This window comes from Patagioenas fasciata, chromosome 2 (assembly GCF_037038585.1).
Source record: "Patagioenas fasciata isolate bPatFas1 chromosome 2, bPatFas1.hap1, whole genome shotgun sequence".
NCBI lineage: Eukaryota > Metazoa > Chordata > Aves > Columbiformes > Columbidae > Patagioenas > Patagioenas fasciata.
The window spans coordinates 37207904-37226869 of NC_092521.1; the positions used below are offsets into that span (position 1 = coordinate 37207904).

Genomic DNA, 18966 nt, shown 5'->3' on the forward strand with positions numbered 1-18966 from the left:
AATCAGAAAGCAGTAACAACTATATTAATTCTTTCAAAGCACAGATACCGCAACCCCATAGTTAAAATAACTGAAAATATAGGATAACAAAGGACATTATTCCACTTGATTTCTTCTGGAATCAGGGAAGAAGGATACTGTGTATTATTTGCAAATACACAGAACTCTCAAGAAGTAACCTGATGGAATTTAACAAGGGAAAGTGTAGAGTCCTGCATCTGGGCAGGAACAACCCCAGGTTCCAGTGCAGGTTGGGGAATGACATATTAGAGAGCAGTGTAGGGGAAAAGGGACCTGGGGGTCCTGGTGGACAACAGGATGACCATGAGCCAGCACTGTGCCCTTGTGGCCAGGAAGGCTAATGGCATCCTTGGGTGTATTACAAGGCGGGTGGTCAGTAGATCGAGAGAGGTCCTCCTTCCCCTCTACTCCGCCCTGGTGAGACCCCATCTGGAATATTGTGTCCAGTTCTGGGCCCCTCAGTTCAAGAAGGACAGGGAACTGCTGGAGAGGGTCCAGCGCAGGGCAACAAAGATGATTAAGGGAGTGGAGCACCTCCCTTATGAAGAAAGGCTGAGGGAGCTGGGGCTCTTTAGTTTGGAGGAGACTGAGGGGTGACCTTATTAATGTTTATAAATATATAAAGGGTGAGTGCCACAAGGATGGAGTCAGGCTCTTCTCGGTGGCAAACAATGATAGGACATGGGGCAGTGGGATCAAGCTGGAACACAAGAGGTTCCACTTAAATTTGAGAAAGAACTTCTTCTCAGTGAGGGTAACAGAGCACTGGAACAGGCTGCCCAGGGAGGTTGTGGAGTCTCCTTCCCTGGAGACATTCAAAGCCCGCCTGGACACATTCCTGTGTGACCTCACCTAGGCGTTCCTGCTCCAGCAGGGGGATTGGACTAGATGATCTTTTGAGGTCCCTTCCAATCCCAAACATACTGTGATACTGTGATACCTGGCTATCATCTATTCCACCTAATAAAAATCCAACTACCATAAAAGCACAAACCACCACATTGCTTTTTACTACAATCTTTCGGGACATTTCTTAAAAACTGATCTTTAGTCATGCTACAGCAAGCATTTTATAATAAACTTATTGACATGAATTATACAAAAGTAGAGAAATAAGTATTACATTGTAATTTCAGGGTGCAGGCTTGTTCAGCATATACAATTTTTCATCACACAGAAACTGTCAATAGTAACTTATTTTTCATTCCTTATCCCTTTGTTAATATCACTGTGTGTTTTTATGTATCCGTGCTATTATTGAACAGGAGCTACTAGTAGATAAGCAAGAAATTCTTGTTTTATTATTCTGCATAAGGCAGATGGTCACGTGCTTTGAAAGTTAAAGGTTACTTTCCCAAAACAAGATTAATTTTCGACTTTGCAAAGTAATTAGACACTCCTCTACCAGCAAAAAAAACAACTTCAGTTAGAGCTTCTTTACAGTGAAGGAACTAGAAGTCTTCTCTTTTAGATGAAAAAAAAAAAAAATTGTTTTTTCCTTTATTCCATTGAAAGCTGATTAATTTGTTTATTAAAAACTAAAGCTCTCATGCCAATGAGTTTAATTGGATGCAATAGTACCGAGCCAGCTGGAATTCCTTAGTTATGAAAATTACTCTTACCACATTGAATTAATGAAATTCATTTAAGTTTCAGCCCTTATCTTTTAAAAATATAGTAACTTTCCATTACCGTCTCTTATTTCGCTGCTGCTCAGCCATCTGTTCTATTAGTTCTTGCCTGTATTTCTCTTTTTTCCTTTGGAGAAGTTCTCGGTCCTGATCACCTAATGGCAATGACCAGACATTTGCATAAATGCTCCTTTAAATATTGGACAAAAACAGTGCATTTCAGTCAATTTAAAACATGAAACATAGAATACTACCTGGGAATGTGCATAAGAACATTGGATCTTTACTGACTGAAAAAAAAAAAAGGCAAGCTAGTTTTAATATGCAGTTTCTTTGGAATTTTCATTATTATTTTCCTAGTTTGCCTGGTTTTGTATAATCAGGAAGCTACAAATTTCAAAGCTATGTGATATAATAGCAACTAAAAAAAGTTACTTTTTTTTTTTTCCCTAATGCTCAACTAAGGAAGACACACTATGGCAGTCCTGAACTATGGGGCACTGCTCTGGAAAAAAATGAAAGTTAAAACTGAAGAGAGTCAAACCCACAGGAAAGAAAGCAAATTGCTCCACTTTTAGGATGGTTCCCAGGACTACTAAGAATTAACAACGTATTGTTAGATTTGTATATGTAATAACATCTCACATGGATTTTAAGGAACTCAATAAACTTCCGATGCGTGGTAGTTCCCCACAATTCACATGGAGTCTTCTATTATTTTTAAAGCAAAACAAAAAACACATCGTCACCACTTTCTATGTAGTATGACTATCAGACACAAGGACTCCTAACATATTTCCATACACAAAATCATTGTGGAACTCCAGTGAAGTAGACCTGAACAATAAACTGAAGGAAGAGACAAGGAAACAACAAAACCAAAACCCACCACAAACATGATGCATGACTGACTGAATTTCTTCTTCAGTTACTGTGCCAGGATGGTAAAGTCGCGAAAGTGTGCAAGAGAACCTCACAGTTGTGATTTTGGGGAAGTCCAAAATCACTTTCCAAAAATTTCCAATTTTAATTGACTTAATCCTTATGTAACATAGTTAACAATATTCTTCTCCTAGTCAGGACTGCTAGGAATACAAATTCACAACTTTGTGTATCCCAGTTACTACAAATGAGATGACTGACCAGATAAGAGCAACTGACCATTGCAACACCACTCTTCAAAAAGTTCCAAAAAATTGACCTGCCACACATAGCACCGAAGATCAAGTAAGCTCAAATGTAAAAATAAGTTAAGTTATTCTGACAACTGTTAGTCAATTTTTCCACAATTCAAACGTAGCTCGCCTTCAAAGGCTTCCATGTGAGGAACTACTAGAGTTCTATTCTTGCCTTATCATTTTCTGAATTTAGCTAGGAATGCTATGTTCTCAAAAGTATTTTTCTCTACTTCACTCAACAATAATGCTCCCTGCTAAATTTTATAGCTACATTTAAGCACTAAGATTATCAGAAACATTTGTTCTTGCACAAGGTTGTGAACAGTACATTACTGTTTCTCATATTTCTGCAACTAAAATTCAATACCAATTTGTGTCTTTAACAATAATTAATATTTCTCCTATACTTCATTTCTTTTTAAAAAATTAAGAACGTATCTGGACCTTAAACTGTTAATGAAATCTAAGAAGAAACTCAGGCTCTTCAAAATTAATTAGAAAGGCCTGTTAAATTAAGAGGGAAAAGGAACTTTCTTTTTTCTCCATGTAAATAATATTTATTTACTAGTCTTGGGGACAATTAGCACAAAGAAAGTTAATTTTTCTAGTTTTTGATTATTCCCAAAGAAAAAGAAAATATGCAAAGAAAGGTTAACTCGGTGTCATTAGTCAAGTTTTTTTATACATACCAAGAACGAGGCCTGTTGCACACGGCGTTTCAGCTGCAGACTTGGCCTGTTCATTAGCTGAAGATCTAATTTGTACCTGATTTCTGGCAAAGACAAATAAAAAGCAAACTTAAAGATCAAACTTGAGAATTTACTTGCAGTCCATGTGAAATATGATAGATGCACTTATATCACTATATGATACATTTATGACAAACAGCTTTCCTAAAATCCAAAGAAATACCACAAGCAAGAGAAGAAATCGCCTGGCAAAAAGGCGTTTCTCAAGTTCTCGTTTGCCTGCGTGTCTGAAACCATCAGAAACACTGACTCAGTTGAGCACTTCAACAATGTTGACAGAATGAGTGGTGCCAGTCAAGAGTTTAAGTCAAAAGTTAAGAACACTTTCCAAGTGTTCTGCTTCTGCCTCGTCCGTTTAGATCGCTTCAGGACTTGAAAAACCAAGACAAGTGGAAAAAACGCATTTTAAAACTACTATCAAAAAAAGGATTCCATGTTATTCTAACAATTAAGACTTTGGTTGGAGAACACATGATCTATTGTTTCAAAAAGAAAACTGGCATGCAAGCTTCAATAGCTGTTCTGAAAGGAAACATATTTTTCTTGTTCTATTATATCCTAGCTGCAGGAAAAACTATCAGCCATTTCAGACAACACATTAGGGATTTTAAGGAAATATTTTCCTTTCGCCATGATTTTGCAGTGCAATTATCAGAAAAACAGACTGTATACCACACCTAGAGTTTCCAGCTCTTGAGTTCTGCTGCACACGTGGTCTCTCCTTTAATTCGTCTTCATAATCTGCAGGAAGATCTCTTACTATTCCATCCAGATAGGGCCTTAAAGAAATAGAAAATATTCAGCTATGTTTGCCTAAAAACGTCAAATCTGAAACGGAAGGTCCAGCAGTTTTGTGCAAATGGATCCTCAGCCTGATTGCACACTGTTCTGAAAATATCGCACAAAATTTCTAGAAATAATTCACTTTGCTAGCATTGTTAAGACAGCTCTCTGTCTGGAGTCTGAATTCCCAAGTCTGTTTCCATGCAACCTTTATCTGTTGAGCCTGGTTAAGAATTTTCAGAGCTGAAAAGCATTCAGCATGCACACTGCATTAATTGAAAGAGATCTCGCTGCTCTTAATCCCCAGCAGCCAACAATGTCTACAACAGATTTCAGCACACAGCTGTCGCACAAGTCTGGTGAAATAGTCCACTGAGATATGAAAAGCTTCTTCAGTGACAACCTATCCTTCACTATGCACCTGATACCATTTAAAAGAGGTGACTTTTGATCAAGGTAAAAGACAGGTAACATGGTGAATTCAAAAGTTCAGGAGCTAAAATCTGAATTATCTTAGATGCAAAGTAAAGTAGTGTAACTGAAACTTCAAATAAAGCCAAAGATGCCAAAAATTGTATGGACACAAGGGAGCTTTTCCTGAAAAGGTCTGAGGTAGTTGAATTTACAGGCTCTTCTTGCCTTGCAAATTAACTACTCTCTAATGAGGACTTCAAGTTACCTTGATAAAATACGGCAAGAATAAGTATTCAATGAAAAATAAAGTACCCAACAGACACTAAGAAAGTTATATATTTTCCAAGCTGAACAGAACCATGGATTTCCTATTAAGCAAACAAACCAAAACCTAGATAAACAGTAAAAAACCTCATAATCTTAATCTTATTCTTTTATTTAAAAAGATCCACAGCTCTGCTCATCTCTGTAATTTAAATAAAATCCAGTAATGAAAGGCAAAAGGATGCAAACAGATTATTAAACATTGGTTTGGCATCTTAGCAACCCATAAGAACAACATGAAAGAACAATATCCATCCTCTTGGCACAACATGATCTTTTTTCATTATCAAGATCATCTTTTTGATAATGATCAATCTGCTGCTTACAAGGCTGGTGACATAAGACCAAAACACGGGCAGGTCAGAGAAAGCGTTGTCCATAGAGCGATGAGAGGGTGCAGGGAGGGAGCAAAGAAACAAACCTTGGGATTCAACACGCAACCTTTTTTGTAAAAAGCAGCAAGTTTAGCATGGCAGGGCCAGCCATGTGGGCCCAATGCCATCAAGAAGCTCTTGTATCATGTTTATAGGGCAGAGCTGACTGCTGGGGATGGACTAAAGCATTTCGCTCATCAGAAACAGAGCATTTTGCACGTCTTCTCGCTCTCCTGTCACCATTTCTGTCTGTTGCAACATGCCGCAGTCCCTGTGCCTCTGTCAAAACAGAAACCTTTCTGAAAGGTCCTGTTACAAACACCTGCCTCTCCAAATCAATAAAGCCCATTTAAAAACATAAAAAGTTTAGTACAGCAAATAAAAATACTGCTCCTTATGAATTTAGTTTCTGTCATGAATCAAATGTGTTCTGGGAAAATCAACTTTGCCTGAAATATATAAAAACCAAAAAGCTAACTCTTCAGAAGCTGAGCCATCAGTAACGAATAGAGGTGTTTCTCCTTGAAGAGAGACTGATGTGGCAAAGGACAAAAAAATACTGGATTGCAACGCACATTTAATTTTTTAAAAATTAATTTTCAATTTAAAAAATCAGCAAAGTAGAAATTACACACACCCAAACCTTAATTTCATGTACATATTTCAGTTCAGGCAAATCAGGTGATGGTTCAGTAACTTCTTTTAAGAAGATGCACCAAGTTTGCCAATAAGAAAGACAACACTATTGTCTGTTCTTTATTTTAAAAGAAAACTGGAACTAAAACTGTTGCAGAGACCTCTCCAAATAAGCAATTAATTGCCTATGATAGTCACAGATGTTTATACAAGCACCATCAGTGTTTTCTGGAATAACTAAGAACTAGCATACTTCTTTTCAACATGATACCATCTACTCTTGGTTCAAACATCATCCTTGCTAATATTTTACATATCTAATTCTGTACATATTCTTTGAGAAACAAAATAAACCCTTAATCTTTATCAAATGGTCATTTTTGTTTAAATATTTGACTTTGCGCCAATTGCATTACATAGTGGCAAACAGCTACCTAGTAAAAAGAGAACCTTAATCCTTCTAGGTGTTAATTACCATAGAGGATTAACGTTGCCATTAGTCTCAAAAATATGGACATTTTGATTATCTTCGTTAGACACCAAGTCAAGCTCCTAATATTTTTCTTTCTGAAAAGCTGTAGGATGAGAAGACTCTACCCTAAACTCCCCTTTGCTCATCTCTATTAATATTAAACTACAGGATGGAACAAAATTTGTATTTGCGTGCTCTTCTTTGAATCTCATTCAGCAGGAAATGGGCAATCTTGTTCCTGCTATCTATTTAACCACTGTTTCCATTTCCTAGTCCTTTTCGGAAACATTGCATGAATAAATACATGGGTTTAGAACCACATCTGAACATACAATCTGAACCTCTGAAATAACCCATTTATTTAGTCTGTATCTCCCAAATATTTCCAGGTATTTCATTTTCTCCACAGCTACTTAATTCCCCTACGATTTTTTTTTAAAAGGCTGAGAAATAATATCAACAGTTATTTTTGTAGAGAAGTTATTCTAACTCTGTTGGCATTTGAAACTGGAAAAGGAGCATGACTTCATTCAATTTAGAAAATGTTTTTGCAGTAGAAGAGCATTTTGGGATTTGTTTTTGCTCATTATTAATTTGCATTACTATCCAGAAAACTATCTCTGCAAACAATGACTCAAAAGATCATTTAACCAGTCCACCAGCAATTAACAACAAAACATTATTGTAATATTTAACACTGTTGAGAGTGATACAATTAGCTTTCTGTTTTTTCTAAAAGTGCTAATTCTAGGAGAAAAAAAATATATATTTTGCTTAAAAAGGGAAGGACTGTGGTGTTTCCTTCACTGAAGCAACTGCAGTAAAATAATTCTGGCAACAGGCTTAACACAAAGACCAAACAAACAACAACAACCCCCCCCACACACACACACAATAATACACACCAAAACCAAGTATCTACAATACTCAGGTTCCCAAGATCTGTAGTTGAACAAATGAACACTCTTCAAGCACCTTTTAAAAATTTATTTACAAGAAACTTTACTGCTTCATTCCACTTGAATTTAGCTGTATAAAACACATCTGTTTAAAGTTTGGTACTACTTCACACCACAACCCATTTGTTTTTGAAAGCAACCGGTTCTTGCAATGGAATACAAGCAGATGGCCAGATTGCCAAACCCTGAATGATTGAGATGGTTATGCTTTTTGTTTGCTTGTTTGTTTTTTCCATTTTAAATGAGGGAGCTAGAAGAGAAAGATTAACAATTTATGCCAAAGCAACTAACCTGGTTTATCAGTTAACACAGTAAAGACTATTTAATAATTAAGAGTACACATATCACTTTTCCTCCTGAATGATTTGTCTAAAACACTTTATGTTTGGTTTGGGTTTTCTTAATTTTTTATTCAAATTGTGTAGTTATTACTGAAATGAGCACCTACTAACACCATCAGTATTTGGTTCAACTATACATATGTTTAAAGTCTGCCATTTAGCAAGACAAAGATTTTTTTTTTTAATATATTTTTACCTTTTTAACACCTAGTGGCATGTACCAAAAATTGAAGTTCAAACCAAGTTTGGAATCTAAACTAAAAATTTACTTGTTATAAGTATTACAGGCTATGAAAACACATTGCAATCTTGGGTTCCCAGAGCAGGGGTTTGCTCTCAAATACAACATGCTTTCTGGCAATCTACTTTTCATGAAAAAATAATCATGGATTTCTTTTTCTGGTGTAATTTCTCTAGTATCCTTGGTTTGCCATAATATATAAAATGCTCCCTTAACATATGATGTGTAGTCTTAGGAACTGGTCCAGCTTTATAATATTTCTTCTAAAAATTATTGCAAAATTCCTTTTTAAAGTAAGTGCAAAAATCCTGCTTTCATATGTGCATCCTGTCTAATTTTCAATGAGAGCAAACCATAGGTGACAGTCAACAAGCACTACAGAAATGAAGGAGAAAACACTATTAAGAATACCTTTCAGCATAAAAAGCCCGGGGAGTTTTTCTGTCATAAGTGCTTTCAGATCTAAATCTAGGGTCCATTTCTTCACTTATCTCAGGATCATAGTCCATTCTGTAGTATCTTCTACCAAAATCACGATCCTCATCAAATCTGTGATGCTTCCTCATAGGAATTACAGATTGGCTAGCAAATCCACGATATCTTCGACTGGGAACATCTAAATCTTCATCAAGTCTTCTACTGAATAGTCGACTTCTTAATTCAACCTCATCATCTAACCTATGATACCTGTCTTCCTCCAGCCATCTCTTATTTAGCAGCTCTTCATAACCTTCTGTAGAAGTAAAGGCATCCTTCTTGGGAGGTTCTGCACCTGTATTACAGGGCTGTACTTCTGTTTGTAGTTCTGGCTGGGGCCTGGCAACAGCAATAGGGTTTTTATTCCTGTCCATCCCATTCTGTTTAATGGGAAGAAAAAAAAAGTATTAAAAAATCTGAATAGAAACAAATCACATTGAGCAAAACTTGATTATGCATTTCTTCAAACAATCCCTAAACAGATACTGGAGAAAAAGTAGCAGGTGAGCATGAAAAGTACTTCAAGGAAGGCTTAAAAGCTAGGGATTTTTTTTTTTCTTGAGGAGAAAAGAAAGCACTCTTTCTCTTACGTAATGTTTTTCAGAAGAATGGCTATCAATCCTGAACAGGCCTTTTACAAACTCAAATTTGACCTTCAGATTCAGAGGTGCAAAGAATCAAAAAACACTCTGAACTTCATACCTCATCAAGAGACTTGGTATCTTTATTCTAATCAGATTCAGGCAAGTCTGTAATACTACTTGGCTTTGAGCACCACATTTTAACCTGACCACTTCTTAATCTATTTCTTTGTTCCCCAGGAGATGTCCCTACGAGAAAAGACAGCTTAGTGGATAAAAAAACAACCCTGTGACACACTGAACCACTGTTCAATACACAGTTCTACCAAACAATGTGGTTTTTGGATAAATCCTGTAGTATTTCTGTGCACTGATCTCTCATCTGTGGAATAAAGACAACAGCAACTCATAATTTACAAAACGTAATGAAAAATAAAGATGCAAATGACACCAAAGTGGGAAGAGGGATCAACATACTAGAGGGTATGACTGCCACTCAGAAAGGGTTTAACAAACTGGAAAAACATGCTGACAAAAAGCTCATGGAGATCAACAAAGGGAAATGCAGAATTCTGCATCTGAGACAGAATAATACCATAAAATAATAATAACATAAAAGTTCAACGGGATGACAAACAAAGAAGAAATAAAAAAACCTTGGCTCCTTAAATAGAATTGATTAGAAAAGTCAGCTGAGGAAGCATAAATGCCTATAAAGCTCTAAAGATTCTTCTATGTGTTTAGATTCAGTTTCATAAACATAAGCTGCATTTTTGCCATGTAATTCCTAGGGATCACTGCTGTGCTGCACTCCAATCCTTGAAGAAGCCAATAAGAATCAGATATTGAATTCCAACATCTAAAGGATTCCTGAATACTGCCTTATAGCTGTCTTCACAGATTAAAATAGTTTTCAACTACATTACACTCCAATGCACTTGGAGGAAAAGATCTTTCTCACAAGAAAACAGCCTTTCTGAAGACAGACAAGAAACAATCTTCTAGACAGAACTTAAAAAGACATGGGTATTTGCACTTGCTGACTGCTGTAAGAAAGACAATAAACTTCTAGTTGTTGTGAGTACAAATACAAGTCCCTTCATATAATAACCTAGCTTTCACAGTACGGTACTCTTAAGAATTTCCATATCACAAAAAGTGGAAGGCCTTCTTAAATCAAACTTGCATGAGATGAGAGTTCCAAATTATTGCAGTTCATCACTGAAGTAAGGCAGCTCTGCTTACACAGAGCCAAGGCCTTTTCTGCTCCTCACACTGCTCCATTAGCAAGTAGTCTGGGGGTGCACAAGGAACGGGGAAGGGACAGAGTTGGGACAGCTGACCCCAACTGACCAAAGGGATATTCCACACCTTATGACATCATGCTCAGCAATAAAACTTGGGGGAAGAAAGAAGCACGGGAGGTTCAGGTTTGTGGTGTTTGTCTTCCTAAGTAACCCTTACTTGTGATGGAGCCCAGCTCTCCTGCAGATGGCTGAACACCTGCCTGCTCATGGGAGGTGAATTAGTGAACTAATTCCTCATTTTGCTTTGCTTGTGTGCATGGCTTTTGCTTTACCAATTAAACTCCTCATCCAACCATGAAGGGGGAGTGAGTGAGCGGCTGGGTGGTGCTTAGCTGCCTACAGCCACACAAATCAAAGGGCTCAGCTCAGAATCTGACTGCAATTCTGCATGTCTCTAGCTCATTTTCAGTACTAAAGATTTTTTTTTTTTTTTAGTTCACAATTGCACAGCACCATACACTGGACAGCTAGCACTAGAGGAAAAAGCAGCTACAAATAAAAGTGAAGGAGCACTGTGTGGAGCTCAACATTTTGTCCATAGAGTCAGCTTTTTTGGCCACCACTTTTATCACTGAGAACAATCCAGGGACTTGTTTAAGACAAAGAGAAGAATGAACGCATCTTTCTACCAGACAGACACAGCTGAAGCAGGAATCGAGAACTGTACTGTATGACTCACAACCAGGACTTGCTAGATATATTAATAAAACTATGGCCTAATTAAACAACATGCTTTGCTTATTTTGTCTTGCTTTGTATGTCTTCATAATGATAAAACTATTGACAACACCATTTATATTCATCTTTGTATAAGCTTCAGTAAAACTGTATTACCTCTGTGTTTTTCTTCCCTAATTTCCTTAACCTTTCGTTCCATTCTTCTTTATCCCTGAGGTATTGATTGTACTCCTTGTTTCTTTCAAGCCGTAGTTTCTCCTAAAACAGGCATTGAAAAGGGCATAAAAAAATTTGCATTTCTGAGGAGTGGCTTTTAACTTCATAAAACTGCAGTATTAAATTAATATATGTGAGCTGTGTGTTTGCACCCTCCTCCTTTGCAATGTATAAATAAGGCTTAAATTCTTTGAGGTTTTGGTTCATTCTTAAACATAGTACTTTTTCTTAATCTGAAATCTGTAAGTAGAAGTCAGCTTCTTGGGCATAAAGTCTAGTACCCAGGAAAACTAATGGATAACAAGTTCGTTCTTAAAATCAGCTAGGTTTCCTCCTGCTGAAACTATTGAAAATTGTTCCAAAGATTCACTCCTTTGACAATTAGAAATCACCTTCTAATTTCCAATCTGAATGTATTTATAGATGACTTTTTAACATCTTGTGTGTGTGTGTGTGTGTGTGTGTGTCTGTGTGTGTGTGTGTGTGTGTGTTAAGGTTAGTTGTGTCTTGCCCCACTAATAATAAAAATAGGACAACAAATACATGTATAGACAAGATGTGTCAGTTGTAGCCTAGGATATTAACTTGAACTGTTAAATTCAAATGAGCAGTTAAACTGACTGCAAAAAGGGGCAGAAGTACAATGAATGCAAGAAAAACTAAAAAATCATTATCTATCCACCTTGTCCTAGCTACTTTTGCAAGGTGACATTTATAACCAGCTCGCTCAGGTCTGTACATCAACAGCCTAATCATATAATAAGAAAAACAAAAATCTTCAGGTAAAGCAAAAATTTGCCTTATTTCCTGATATTATTACGTTATGCTTAGAGCTTGGGGCATCTCTCATACGACCTCATTCCACCCATCATATAAATGAAAAAGATTTATATTACAATATTACGAATCATGCTCTTCACTGCAGTACTTTCCAATAAAAAAACCAAAAGGTATTAAAAAAATCTGCACATCATATATAAATTTACTTTCCCATGAATAAATTTCAAACAAAAATAATTTATACATCAATCACCATGGAAATACCAGCTTAGTGATAGTTTTGCAAATGAGACCAATGCTCCCTAAAACTTATTTTTTTAGGAAAATTTGTGTCTACAGGTTTTATGACAGTGACAACATAAAACCTGCAGATATCTATGAAAACTGCCTGAGGGGTATTTTCCAAAGCTGAGAAACTAGCACTGTCTTTAACAGGTGGCAAAACACAGCAGAAAATTCAATATGCTGTGTGACTGCACATTTTACCTAATAGAGGAAACCAAAATGCAAATGTTAACCGCTAATCATCATCTTTTTAGAGGCCAACCATTTAGCAGGACACAGTGTGACATCTTCTGGTAGCTTTTAGGTTCTACAACAGCAATAAATAAATGAGTAAAAGGGATTCAGCATACTTGTACAGAAAATGTCAACAAAAATTGAGCTATTATGATATAAAACCATCAACGATCAGACATGCTCCCAGTCCAGATATGTCTTTAATTTCCACAGAATTAGTCAAAGATACTTTATCCTTCAGTGTTTCAGCACAAATACTCACAAGTGCTAACACTAAGTTGATGAGAACTTGAACATAAACTCAGCACAAACACTGCCGCTGAGAAGGATCCTCTCCCTTTCCTGGGCATTTCATTCTTGCTGCCTCCCTTTTTTTTTTTTTAACCCTAGTATAATTTGGAGTTTGGGGCTTTTTTTAAATAACAGCAATTTTCATTTATTGAAGTTCTCACCTGTCGTCTCATATGGCCAAACACTATTGCCAGCACAAGAGAGGCAGAAAATGTAAGCAAGCACAGCAAGGGCAAGACCAACACATTCCGTAGCAGAAGTCTTGCTCCAGATTACAGTGACAACATAGCCCCAAACACAGAGCAACAATGTAACTCCGAAACAACATAGGTATAAAAAACTTTTAAAACCACAAACAAACAAAAAACCCACACAAACAAACAAAAAACAACAAAACAGATAAACAATGACAAACCAAACCAACCAACCAAAGAAACAAAAAAACAACCCTAAGAGTGCAATAGTCCAGTCCTCCTCCAGCAACAGTTTCTCACATCTCTGCTTGGGTTTGATTAATCCTGCCAACCAGTGGTGTTCATTGAATCAGCAAAAATATTTGCAAAATTACAGTGTTTCTGCTGATTCAATTTCTTGGATCAATTTAGAAACAAACCGAATTACAGAATGTTAGGGATTGGAAGAGACCTCAAAAGATCAGCTAGTCCAATCCCCCTGCTGGAGCAGGAACACTTAGATGAGGTTACACAGGAATGCGTCCAGGCGGGTTTTAAACGTCTCCAGAGTAGGAGACTCCACAGCCTCCCCGGGCAGCCTGTTCCAGTGTTTTGTTACCTTTACTGTGAAGAAGTTTCTTCTCACATTTAAATGGAACCTCCTGTGTTCCTGTTGGTACCCATTGCCCCTTGTTCTGTCATTGGTTGTCACCAAGAAGAGCCTGGCTCTATCCTTGTGGCACTCACCCTTTACATATTCATAAACATTAATGAGGTCACCCCTCAGTCTCCTCTTCTCCAGGTTAAAGAGACCCAGCTCCCTCAGCCTTTCTTCATAAGGGAGATGCTCCACTCCCTTAATCATCTTTGTTGCCCTACGCTGGACTCTCTCCAGCAGTTCCCTGTCCGTCTTGAACTGAGGGGCCCAGAACTGGACACAAGAAAGGAACTGGGAATATAAAGCCGACAGCCTGAGGGCAGGAGGAAGATGCAACCCCTGTACGGCTAATTCAGGCTTTCACAGAATCCATCAGAGGAATGGATCAGAGGTTAAGAAAATCCATATATGCATGTTGCATCTTCATATTCTAACTTCCATGAACCTCCAACAGCAGAGTCCAATAGGGGCTGCTACTTCTCTCCAACATAGGAAAGCAAAAACATAAAATGCCAAGAGAAATCAGGGAGATCAAAAAGGCTAAACACAAAGAGAGAATGTGTTCTTTCAAAAAACACATTAGTATCTGTACTCTCAGGCAGGCAATACCTGAAAACAGCTTTTATTCAGACTCCTGGATTCATCCAGTCAAACAAAAAAATACCACATGATGATAAGCAGGTAGGTTAAATGTACACAAAGACCTCACATCAAATTGTGCACAGCAGAAAGCAAATTTTCTTTAGTTCTGACAGGAACTGATAAGAATATCACTGTAGAAACAACTACAAGCAAATATTTTTAAAATTACCCCCAGGCTGCAGTAAGAAGAGTAATAAATCAGAAAAGTATACCTAGTAATAAGAAAAACAATGTTCCTTCTTAGATCAGTATTTATTGCTGAACAAAACCCAAGCACAACCAGTAGAGCTTTTGAACACACCAAGTGCCCTGCGGGTGTGAATGAGAAGTAGTAAACCTCAAACTACCATCAGTATAGAATTACACATCTAATGGTACACAAATTAAGAGTACAGGTAACCTAGAATTAAAAATTTTAAAACAACAACAAGAAAATATAAATATTTTATTTTCTGAAAATGATTCTAATGACCACCTCTAAAAATGTTCCTTTTTAAAGACTGGGGGGAGGAAAAAAAAAAAACAAACAAAACCAGACAAACAAACAAAAAACCTTAAGCGGAAATAATTTTGCCACAACAGGATAATTTTCAAGTTACACACCACTTACTTAATTTCTAGATATTTACCTTGGCAGACCTTCGCTCATCAATAGGAAGAGATAATCCCTGAGTATATGGATCTACTTCACCAGTAGTCAGATAATTTTTCTACATTTAAAACAAACAAAAAAAAACATTCAATATGTTTTAAAATATCAAATCTTACTTCCTAAATAGTTGCTAGGAATTCTATTTTCTGAAATAAATCTGATCAATGTAATGAAACAGACCAAAGACAACCTTCACATTTTGAAAATGTAGATGTTCTTGGAATACACAAATGAAGTGAAGTCAAGGAATGCAGAAAGTACTGGTCTTTGTCATGCTTTAAAAGCTTGAGTTTTAAAGTGTTAATCACTTCTTCCCTGTTACACTGTTTCAAGAATTACATAATTTAGTCTCTGCATACATTAAAAAAATGTACTTTTATATTCAAAACAACCCCACCACCCACCATTACTCAATTATCCTGTAAGCAAGAAGCACAGCACAAGCATCTGTACAAGCATAAGAGGAATTTCCCAACACACTACCTCATGATGAAAAATTGTTTTTTCTAACTGTAGAAAACTTACGTCTACCTCATATTTTAACAAATGGAACTCATGCTCACACTAGTACAGTCACCACTCTGCATCTCAACACTATCTGTTTTCTACAACAGCAATCCCTGGACTTTTCAGGATAATGACCCATCACCAAATCTTGTCATTCCTTACGGATCATCAGTCACTTTCAGAACAAAACTTTCAATTGAGAACATGGTGGTGTTGCTCCATGTATTAATAGCTCCCTGGGTTGCAGCTCAGGAACCGGGCCACACAGCAAGTCAAAGTACCAGCCTTTCAAACCAAACACCAGTGCTGGAACAGCCCCTTGGCTTCCAGGCCTAGTGGTTTCTTCATACATCACTGATTTACTAAGAGCATCCCCAGGCCATTTTCAGTCAATCAACTATATTTTATAAATCCAATTATCGTTAATAAAAAGATCACCTATTTGTGTGGCACAGGCTGATGAGGGGAATATGCTAGATACACTATTTCACCAGCATTGTTTCCCTCCATTATCTATGTTGTAACATATCTTATGAGCTTAGAGGCATGTCAACAAATGAGAGCTCTACCTGTTGCAGTACAAAACCACATCATTATGAATTATATTTCACAACTACCTGTTAAAAGATTTAAGGAATTTCATAACCACACAAATACTCAGGTACTGAGACAACTAGATTAATATGGAGAACTAAGTTGTTATTTTTTTAAAATAAATTGTAATCCTCATTCTTACATAATTCTTTTCACATTATGAACACATCTGTAGAGTTTACCTCTGATCTTAAAAAGGGATTTGCTAAAAATCAGAAGCCAATAAGGAAACTGCATATTTTACATAAGTGAGACTAAATGAGTTATTAATAAAAATATTATCACTATGAGAGCTGCTAAAAGTTGCATTTTCTTTTTATGAAGGGAAAATAGATTGTTGTCCTATCTCTTCCTCAGGCCTTACAAGCGTAATATAGCTAACACATATTGCATTTAAAAAAACAACAACAAAAAAAAACCCACCATGTAAACCTAACTTTGTAAAACTGAAGTTCAATTGAGAGTAAAACACGAGAAGTTAATGTAAAAATACATATTATTTGGGTACTTTGTTGAGAATTATGAAACATGAACACTATTCTAATTTTGAAAATAATCTGAAGTTTAAGATTAAACAGAAGCAACAATTATATAAGCATTATTTTGGTTAGAGGTTAAGCAGCCAGTTAATTCTACAGTTGCTATTGTTATTCAGGAATTCTAGTGCATGCTAACCCAGTTAATTTGTATTGCATGTTATTCAAAGCCCCCCCAAAACCAGAATGTTGTGTTTCTACCGCGTTACCTCCCGGCCTATTACTGAAGTTGTTTAATTTGAAAAATCTGGATGGACAGTGTTAAACATGAAAAGTATATATACATGATAGTATAATGATAAAAATAATTTAAAATTACTGTGATTGTACAAAGTTTGCAAAGATGTGCCTCTGGTATTCTTTTTTCCTCAAAATACTTGTAGGCTTTCATTCTGGCCACTAGGTGCTAAATAACTGGCTCTACTGCTTTCTTAAGCACCACTCATGAGATTTCACACTGGTAGGGAAGAAAAAAGCCCTGACTCTCATTCTGATGACTTATTATAATATTTCAGAGTTTACTATCTTACTCCAGCTTTCTAAAATGTGTGTATCCAGAATAAAAAAACTGAACTCATAACATCTGTGTCACTGATAAGCCTTTAAGCAAATGCCTACTGAAAAACTTCCGTGAAGTCAGCATTAGGCAGCAACAACAGCAATCGCAAAGAAAAAAAAAAAATAAAAATCAACATGTGTCCTTATTAATAGAAAATAATAAACACAAGCAATCATTTTGCACAAACCAAACAATGCTGTTAATCACAACTAATCACTACAGCATGCACAAACACACAAAGCACAAAAAATAGTAATGATTTTTTTTAATTGAAAGAGCACAAAGCTTTCAAACAAAGCAAAAAGCAACTAATTTGAAGGAAAAAAAAGAAGTATTGCAGGCACCCTACCTTTCTTTTTGCCTGTGAAATACCCTAAAAGTCAGGGAAAAGATACTATTCAAAAATGAGCCTTTCATTCAAAAATATTTGACTTGACAAAAGAGACTTGTTTTCTTAAAGTCTATCCATTCTTTCATTTTAAGAAATAAAGAAACTGATAATTAGCATTTTGAGACAACACAAATTTTTTGATTCCTGATGCTTTTTTCCATTTGACTAAGAAGCGATACAGAATATTCCCAAGATTATGACATTTCATACCTACCATTTCAATGTAACATTTAGTGTGACATTTAATAAATCATGCTAAGCAGCACATTAGAGGTTTTTTTTTTATTTCTGAAGTTGAAAAGAAGCTGTCAAATAGAGTCACAATAATTATAGGAATATTTTTACCTGAATTACAGACCATAGAATACGTAAGCATTTAAGGAAGTAACAGACTGTATTTTAAATTAAAAAGAAAATAAGAAAGAAGCAGAGTCAACAAAACTATTCAGAGTAAAATGTACGAAGTAATATGTAGTCTCATGGCAATTAAATCTGTAGAGGCATAAAACCCTTCCCAGTGATGACATTTTGAAATTACTTTTACTTGAATCTTCAAAATCAGCCATTGCTCATAGTAAATGCCTTCTTGTAAAGATTTTCTGCAGATTTGATTAATTCTCATTCAATTAAAATGAAAGCAATTTTAAAAGACTCACTAAACTCAGGCAACCAGACAAGAAACTTTACCTGAGAAAGATATCGCCTATAATCTTGCCGAAGTTCCTCTTTGAGTTTATGTTTTTTTCGTTCGTATTCTTCTCCAAGGGGTAAACTCAAGCCATAGTCACCTGAAAGTTTAACGCCATTAAGTATTATTGTTATTCCACTATTTTGTATCAAGACAAAGCACATCCTGCAAAAGCTACATTTGGATGCTTATCAGACATCAGTAACAAAAAAACCCCGCAACCAGTAATGACAAAACAGCTGAAATAAAAAACACCTCCTCTAGATGAGTAGTTGAGTTGAAAGCATTCTAGAAAAAAAAAATGGATGCTAGTTTTCCTCTAGTCCTTGTGCTTTTTCTCCCCACTAGAACAAAAAAAAGAAAAAGGAATACACACTGATTTTATTTGGATGGTTTGATGAACACATACAATATTTAGGTTCTTTTGTACTATTTATTTTGTCAATGTACGTTTTAAAGGAAATCTCCTTTGACGTGTTAGTTTTTAAATTACCCTGATATTTTAAGTTGGGCATATCACACAACAGAAAACATACTTCACACAAGAAAGCAACAAGCTATTTATTCAGCACAAAGCATGTGAAAAATGTTGGC

The 18966-nt window shown here is 36.2% G+C and overlaps 1 protein-coding gene across 7 annotated transcripts in view; it reads right to left on the bottom strand.

Annotated features, from left to right (window-relative positions):
• CSPP1 (centrosome and spindle pole associated protein 1) overlaps positions 1-18966 on the bottom strand; it is a 66783-nt gene that overhangs the window by 37930 nt on the left and 9887 nt on the right. For 4 of the 7 annotated variants that reach the window (XM_071804045.1, XM_071804039.1, XM_071804041.1 and 1 more), the window contains 9 exons: positions 18372-18472; positions 17643-17666; positions 15075-15155; positions 11323-11424; positions 8535-8980; positions 4257-4358; positions 3520-3602; positions 1907-1942; positions 1714-1807 (listed from right to left, as the gene is read on the bottom strand). In XM_071804045.1, the coding sequence (XP_071660146.1) occupies positions 1714-1807; positions 1907-1942; positions 3520-3602; positions 4257-4358; positions 8535-8980; positions 11323-11424; positions 15075-15155; positions 17643-17666; positions 18372-18472 (1069 nt within the window). The remainder of the gene's footprint in view (positions 1-1713; positions 1808-1906; positions 1943-3519; positions 3603-4256; positions 4359-8534; positions 8981-11322; positions 11425-15074; positions 15156-17642; positions 17667-18371; positions 18473-18966) is intronic. The other 3 variants (XM_065830428.2, XM_071804044.1, XM_071804043.1) reach the window with 3 other exon arrangements.